At 41.0% G+C, this 8,640-nt stretch overlaps 1 protein-coding gene across 1 annotated transcript; it reads right to left on the bottom strand.

Annotated features, from left to right (window-relative positions):
- Window positions 1–1,667: 1,667 nt before the first annotated feature.
- Window positions 1,668–8,203, bottom strand: LOC103809459 (polypeptide N-acetylgalactosaminyltransferase 11-like; the record flags this gene model as incomplete). Its single annotated transcript, XM_009082297.1, has 3 exons — window positions 7,909–8,203; window positions 3,796–3,919; window positions 1,668–1,834 (listed from the first exon to the last, which is right to left on the bottom strand). Coding segments are annotated over exons 1-3 (586 nt in total), but the record flags the coding sequence as incomplete, so codon positions are not given.
- Window positions 8,204–8,640: the final 437 nt, after the last annotated feature.

The raw sequence follows: 8,640 nt of genomic DNA, 5'->3' as shown, positions 1-8,640 counted from the left end.
AGACCAGAAGAATGATGGTATTACTGCCTCAACACAGGCATCAATCAAACTCATTCCTACATCCAAAAGACTGAGCTCTGAAGTCAGCCAAGTTCTGAATATGAGGGTTACAAAACTCTAAAACAACAAATTGCACAAGAGACTTTATAGCAAAGTTTATTGCTTCCAGAACACAAAACAAAACAAGCTTTTAAAAATTACACATTCTTATCAGCAAGGGACAGCATTTGATCTTCATTCTATCCTGTATCTTAAAATTTTATCTGATCTCAGAGAAATGAACTAGATGCAAAATGAGAGAATTTCATTCTACATTAACATATCTAATCAGCCTCTTAGAGCAAGGAAGACCTTAAACCAGAATGTAAATGATGAGAGCAAGGGAGCTAAAATTTTAAGCGCTAAAAAAAAAATTAAAATCTAAAAATAATTTAAAAAATACAAAAACTTGTGGGCTTGTACAGAGGTGATCAGGGAATTTGCACAGTCCTGCTGGCAAGAACTGCTAGACTAACACATTCCTCAAATGGCATTTTGCCTTCGAAGGGCCGAAACGCTTGAATTGTGTGCCTGTCTTTGCTTTGTCCATGATTCGAGAGAAAATGCTGAAGCATCAATCCTTCAACAGCAGCAAAGCAATCCTGGAAGGTCTAACCCTCCTGGGGTAGCCAGGGAGAGCTGCGCCCAGGGTGGCCACAAGAGGCTGTGCGAGAGCCACGCTGAGCCTCCCGGCAGAGCTGAGCTCGGCTCCCAGCGCTGAGCAAGCACAGAACACGGACACACTGTTTCCACAGTGCCACATCAACCTACTCGCAAGACCTCACCTGAGACTGTGTGCATTCAGTTCTTTCAGATGCATTCACAGAGAGCATTGGCCAAGCTGCAATCTACTCTGAGCAAGGTACTGTTAAAAATACCCAAGCTATAAACAACTCCTTAATGAATCTCTGCAAATACACACTCATTAGTGTGTATAAGAGGTAAGGTAAGAGGATTGGAGCACCTCACCTATGCAGGCAGGCTGAGAACGTTGGAAAAGAGAAGGTTGTGTGGAGACCTCACAGCAGCCTTCCAGTATCTGAAGGGGCTACAGGAAACTGGAGAGGGACTCTCCTTTAGGAACTGCAGGTATAGGACAAGGGGTAATGGGGATAAATTTAAAGGGGGAAATTTAGCTCAGAGATTAGGAAGAAATTTTTTACTGTGAGAGTGGTAAGAACCTGGAATAGGCTGCCCAGGAAGGTTGTGGATGTCCCAACCCTGGCAGTGTTCGAAGCCAGTTTGGATAAAGCCTTGAGCAACCTGCTCTGGTGAGAGATATCTGTGCCCAGGGCACGGGGGTTTGGGACCAGATGATCTTGAAGGTCCCTTCCAACCCCTTAACATTCTATGACTATTAAGTTCAAAACCTGATTTTGAATGTTAGAGCCTGTATGATACAAAGGTCATGAGTCAAATGGCACCAGTGGCAAAGGGGATGTTCCCCTGGGCTTCTCAGGACACCACATCTCTACCAGATGGCACTTTTTGGAGATAGACTGCAGTACAAGTTGGGTTTGTATCGTGGCTTCCACATTTTTATTTCACCAGTCAATAAAGCACAGGAAGAGACAGGAAGGCCCAGAAGCATAAGCACTGAACAAAATATTATTGAAAGGGTCTCTCACCCAATTCACTGTTGTCATCCACCAAAATGATTTCATGCAGAAGGTGAGCAGGAGTGCGATCCAGGACACTGTGCACTGTGCGGAGCAGGGCAGAAAGTGCTTCATTGTAGAAACAGATAACAACACTGGCAGAGGGCAGATCAGCAGGGTAGGACTTCTCTCTACATCTGCAAACAGGAAAAGAGTAGTTGCCACTATTTTCAGAGGGATTTCCATACAGATAGGTCACTACTGATACTTCATAAATAACAAGCAAACATTACATATGTAGGAGGAACCTCTAACTTGAACATAAAGAGCTCAGACACAAAGTATCTATAGTCGGGCTCAGCATAGTAAACTACTCTCCACATGGTACTGACTTCCAATCGACATTGCTGCTTGTTAGAAAACAGGGTATCGTGGATTGGGGTGGGAGTAAGAATCACAGATCCCCAAAACAACAAGAACAGAAGATACTAAGGACTTGTTTCAGCTGTCAGAACACTGTCTAGTACCCTTAGGTAGCTCAGATATGTACAGGAATGGCAAATAAGACATGAGGCCCACAAAACCACCACAACTTTATTGGCCAGCTGCTGAAGACTAGCTCAGTGCAGGGCCCCTCAGTTCAGGAAGGAAGGACATCCCAGAATACCTGCAATGGTGCTAAATACCTATTTAGACAACCAAGGCTGGGATTCAGAGGGCAGATTAAGACACTTAAGTCTGGTCACTGCTGTCAGTGGAGTCTAAATAGTGTTCAGCTCACCCTAAGGCTGTCAAGCATGTTTTGTCAACTGAAGAGCACTGTATGCTTCATTAACTGCACTGACTGGATCTCTGCTAATTATAACAATAGCAGAGACAACTGACTAACAGGCAGTTATCTAAATTTAAGCATCTTAATCTGCAAGCTGAATCCCACTCAAAGCAAAAGATCCTTCTTTCTTTCTCATTTTCAAAGCTTGTCCATATTTCTGATAGGGCACAGCATCACAGATTAATGCCATATAAAAGATGCCAGACATAAGAGAATCCAATAAAAATTAGCAACTATAAATGAAAACCTGGAAATATACAAGAAAAGTCATCTTTGGCTAGGAATAAACTCAGCTCTGGGAGAGACATTTCACCAAGTACAATTCATTACATTCACCCACACCAGAGAAACCACTAGAGAAAGAGATGCAGGTTGATTTATTTTTCAGTTCAATGTCAGAGGGGTTTATTGTTGTTACAGTGGTGGGTTTTTTCCACCATATGCCCAAAACAGATTATAGAAAAATATCTGCTCTTTGACAGAAATTATTCAGAGCAGTGCAAGCCAAATACCAAGCAAAGATTTCAACTGAGAAACAGAGAGCCTTTGTCAGTCATTCTTCAATCTTATCCTCTGTAGGCTCACAACAAATGTGAAATAAGGTGAAAGTCTCTCATGAACTTGGGCACTGAAATACTTAACATCCATCTTCCAAACAGAATGAAAGCATCTCTTCTGGTAGTTACAGTGCAGACTATCTCAAAAGGGTGCTTCAAAAAGTAAAAACACTGAAGCATGTTGTAAGTAACTGGGTACACAACCAGCAAGATGAAACAGACTAGGATATTGAACCCTAGTATTGCTGGCAAGAAATTTTGATTCCTTTTCTGCATTGATTTTTATTTATTTTCAGAATCTTATTTCTATCAAAATAGCTGTCAGTCCCATTATTCACAAAAGTTAAATTAATACGATCAAATTGTGAATAAATGTATATCCAATCTGGTGGTTCATTAATCATTCTTCATTAATTCCTAAAGTGAATTAGGAGTCAGGAAAAAAGTGTTTTCAGGGAGTAGAAATCTTTCTTTTTTCAAGGAGCCTGGATTCTATGAGGCATTATCCATGTCATACCTTTTCCAGCTGGCAAAAATTTAGATCTCCAGAAAATATATTCAGCCAATAAAGAGAAGAGAGACCAAATAATAAAAATCCAAACCTCTAGCAGTCCTGTTTTAATACCTAAAAAATGTGCCTTGAGGCTGTAAGAGTGTTTAGCAGAAATGTAACAGCAAAAATGTTCAATACTATGTCAAGTATAATGTGAGAAACAAGTCCTTGAGCACATGAAATTATACAATGTTCTCTGCAAAAACTCCTACATACTTTGCATCCCTTGTATCAGGCACCTCCCTGTGGTATCCCAATCGATTACTGATAAGCATATTGAAAGCATGTTTCTGATAGCCCAAGTCTCTCACTTCCTGATCTTCTTCATTAAAAATCATTCCTGCAAAAGAAACACTAACATCAGTTAAGAAGCTCAAAAATTTCATTTGGAAGCAATCAAGGATTGAAAAGTATGCTTTGACCTCTCCTAAAACCCATTATGTTCTTTAAAATTCCTCTGGTTTTGCAAAGTGCATTTTTGTGCAACTATTTTTTTCTCCCTCTCACAAACAGACAGTACTTAGGAGTAGCCCTTGCAGCTGTAATAAAATTAAATACTTCTCCAAAGACTGATGGCTCCATTGTGTTTATTGCCTTACCAGACACACTCCCTTCACCTACATGGCCTCTAACTCTTAGCACCACCTTAAAGCAACATCAAACAAGCAACACAGGATAGACTTTTGCACAGATTGCATCTGCACCTATCCATACAGCTGACAGGTCTGTAATGAGAATTTTGAGAGAAAATACATTTACTATGATAGAAAAACCCTCCCAATAGCAGCTTCAATTTCATGCAGTTTTCTCAAGTCTGCAGTAACACAAAAACAGCTATGCAAGAACTGTAAACTTCTTGTTTATCTCACCTGGGATTTTTGACAGCAGTAAAACAGCAGCAGAGCTGCTGCTTAGTGATTATTTTAGCTGAAGCATCACCTGTTGCTGAGCACAGCAGAGAGAGCTGTTGGTGTAAGCAAGTGCACTGCTAGAGGCCTAGATGAAACCCTCAATGCCATCCTGCCTGCCTTGAGTCAGTGCCCATGGGCTTTACCTCATTGAGCCACTACTCAACAGTGTGAATAGAACGAAAACATTGTGGTACTTCACACAACTCTAAGAGGAGGGAGGGTGGCATCTGCCACCACCTCTGTCTGCTAGTCACTTCTGCAACAACTCAGGCAGCAGAGTAATTATGTTTTATGGTCTCTGTTCAATTGGCTGCACAGAATGAGATGCCTACGTCCTCTCCAGCTATTATCAACCTACACAGGCAATTTCTTTGAAATTCCAGTATAAGTGAGCAAGGAGGATCATGTAATTTATCTCCTTCCACTCAGCCCATCATCTCCATATTGCTCAATATCTGCAGAAAATAGTTAACAAGGAGGTTCCTCATTCACATATAACGATACATCCAGGATAGTGTGTTTCAAACATTCATAAACTAATTCAGGTTGGAAGTCTAATCTCCCTCCTCAAAGCAGATTCAGCTAGACTAGGTTGCTCAAAACTCATGAAGTTTTGAAAGCCTCCACTATCTTCAAGGATGGAGATTGTACAACCTCTTCATTTCCCTGTTCAAAAATTTGACCACCATCGCACTGAGAATGTTTTTCCCCTTCCATAACTGCAATCTCCTTGCTCCAATTTCTTATCATAATCCCATGCATTCTGGAAAAAATCTGGCTCCATCTTCCCTACAGCCTCCCATTAAGCTGTTGCTGACAGCAATAAAATCTATCTTCTCGGCCTTGTCTCTAAGACAGAATAAACTCAATCCTCTCAGCCTTTCTTCATACCTGCTGTTCTCCAGTTTACAACAGTGATGCAAAAGCCAGCTGAGCTCAAGGCCAGAGAAAATGAGATAGGTTGAAACACAAAATGTAAGAAAAGTTATTTCAAAAGTTTGGAAGCCTTTCTTCCTTTTCAAACAAGTAGTCCAGCTGGGCCTTCAGAGCACAGCTGTGTCACTACCAGTTGTCTCACCAACAAAGTCTAACTGTAGGTACCAGATGACATTTCCAGAGGGAATTCCATGCATCCACATTCCCACCATTTACATTTACCACCCTGTGGCTTTTAGTCTTCAGTACAGCAACAGCCATGCAGCTGCATTACCAAACACCTCAAGAGGACATGGCTTGACATCTGTGCAGGACCAAGTGGGAAGTGTTGGTCAGTGATACCTGCAAAAGATGTGGGATACACCCACACAGTGTCTTGTGGTTGGCTATTGTGCTCATGGATGAGTGCTCCCACTGTGGATAAGCTGCACTGTGAGGGCAGGAGTGAGATCTGTTTACCATGGCAGTGTCACTCCTCCTGGACTCCAAGTTTAAAGGGGTCAGTCAGTTCTCCTTTGAACCACACACATTTCCACAGAAAGGTCTCCAGCTGGTCAGTTCGACCCCTGCCTTAATCATTCTGGCTAACTCAGCACCACAGTAACACCATGCCACTGGGTCAGCTTCGAACATTTTCTTCATACCAAGCATGAGCTTAAAAAGCACCCCCCAGATGTTTCATTCTATTATCACAGAATATTAAGGTGTTGGAAGACCTTCAAGATCATCTAGTCCCATCCCCTCTACCATCGGCAAGGACACCTCCCACCAGACCAGGATGCTCAAGGCTTTATCCAACCTGACTTTGAACACTGCCAGGGTTGGGGTATTCACAACCTCTTTGGGTAATCTGTTCCAGTGTCTCACCACCCTGACAGTAAAAAACTTCCTAACATCAAATCTAAATTTCCTCTCTTTCAATCCACCCATACCCAACCACTAACTACTTTTGTTCTGATCTTCTGAATACATATAAGGAGTGCTAGTATTTTTAAAACATTCTCATGAAGAACAATATCATAAATGCATGCAAAACGCCTGAAAGGTTTCAGTCCAAAACGTAGATAAAAGCCCTTGGAAAATAAGGGGTTTGCAACCAAAACATCAACTTCAGCTTTATTTCAACAGTATTATGTGGCTCTCAGATTAAGGGAAAAAAAAAAAACAAGCCAACAGCAAGCTAGATTACCCTACCAGATGATAGTTTGGTTTTAACTATCCTATGCCAAATTTTTATTATTTTTTTTTTTGCTTTGCATGTTAGTCACTGGCCTACCCCAGACAGACAAGAAGCCTCTTCTTGCAGCACCTGATCCAAAAGCTGTCTCTTGATGATTCATGTAGAATTTATCCTGGCACTATAATTCCCCTTGGCTTTCACCAGCCAAACCACCCACTAGGTTTGGAGATCAATGGACTTCAAAGTTAAAAAGCTCCAATTTCTTTCCTGGCCCATACTGAATAGTTGGAAAGAAATGACCACCTCTGGACTGGCCTTCACCTTGCTTGGCTCTCAGGCTTTTTGCAGTGACCTGACAAACACTTGTAATGCCACAGGGAACATGAATTGGCATTTTTCTAATATATTCACACAGGTCTAATGACCAACTCAGAAACTGAAGTTTGGTAAAGTTCTTTACACTCTTGAAGTTTGTGATTCACTGTTCATCCAAAGTCATGACAGAGGACTTCAGTCAGATGTGACTATTAAACTCCTGGCTATGAAGATTATTGTGCCCTACTTCTCAAAGCAGCCACAAAACCCAATACCACAACACTCAGATCTGACTCCAGACTCTAAGCAAGTTTGCAAGCCAGTATGCAACATGCCTCAGTTTGCACATCTGAAGGCAGCAGTGACTAAGCTGTAAGCACTTAAATATACAAAGCATTTTAGTTTGGAAGACAAAACTAAATCCCATTGAGGAAATATGCTCTAGTGAAACATACAGATCTTTGTTGGTACAAAGTAAGCAGGATTTGGCTCTAACCACTGTCATCTCAATAAATCTTTCATTGCAATTCGGTCCTGCACACATTTCTTGTAAATTATTTCATACTTCAGGGATAGCCTCCAAATCAATGGGGTCTCCTCATCTTGTTTTGTTATCAAGCTATTTTTAATTAACGCATATGAGCAGCTTCTCTGTAGCTAATCAAAGCTCATGTATTAGAGCCCAATTAATGTAGGAGTAAGATATGAAATGAGCATAGACTGAATCTTCCAAAGGCATAAACTACATCAAGGGCAGACCTTGCTGTAATCCAGTCCTCCTCAGCAGCACTTACACAGCACAGCTGTAAATGTCAGAAATAGTGTATTTTGGATTAAGCACAGTAGAATAAATTTCAATTCCTAATGAAGAGAGCCACTAGTACCACCTGCATTTTAGAAAAAGTACTTCATTATACAGTTTTCCCTTACTATCTCATTTCTTCTATTGTTTTAGTAAGTTTGCCACCAACACTGAAAACCACTTACCCATTTCAGGAGAGAATTCTACCTCCCCCTTAACTGGGTCCTGGATATGATTCCCAAGAGAATTTCCTATCTTACTCTCTTTCTGTTGCAGCTCAGATACATGAACTGGCCCCCGTGTAAAACGGGGGTAGAATTTTTTGGGGAATGGCCTCTGAGGTTCCAGCCCCTTGATGGGCACATTCCTGAAGGATTGGTTCTCTTCACTGAAGTTGAAATAAACAAAGAGCAGCAGTGTCCAGGTCACGGATGTGAAAAGGCACCCATAGCAGAAATAGCGCAGTGTGACACTTCCCATTGTAGACTTAGCATCGTTGGGGACCCATCCTCAATTTCCTGAAAAAGAGTAGAAACACATTTTGAATGTTACCTCTTACCTCACACAGTCTGTGCATTAGGAAATGGACTCTATAGGTTATTCTTCCATTGAATGATTTCTGGAATTTAAACTTTAAGCCCTTAAGAATTAAATCCCTTTGCACTTTCCCATTCAAAAAAGAAACATGACCAGTTTGCACATTTTGTGTGGATATCACTGCTTTAAAATATGAACTGAACAATCACTAAGAGCCCAATGACACACTACAATGAAAGGCAAAAAATATTAACTTCTCCTCAGCATAGTTACATAATTACCTCTCTTTCACAACAGTATATTCCTACTATGCCTGCAATCATTTAAACATAGAATTATTCAACTAAATATTCACACTGGGAATTCACTCTTCGGAATCA

This window comes from Acanthisitta chloris, unplaced genomic scaffold, assembly GCF_000695815.1.
Source record: "Acanthisitta chloris isolate BGI_N310 unplaced genomic scaffold, ASM69581v1 scaffold28570, whole genome shotgun sequence".
NCBI classification, from domain to species: domain Eukaryota; kingdom Metazoa; phylum Chordata; class Aves; order Passeriformes; family Acanthisittidae; genus Acanthisitta; species Acanthisitta chloris.
Note: the sequence above shows the minus strand (reverse complement) of the source record. Positions and strands in the feature narration are given on the sequence as shown.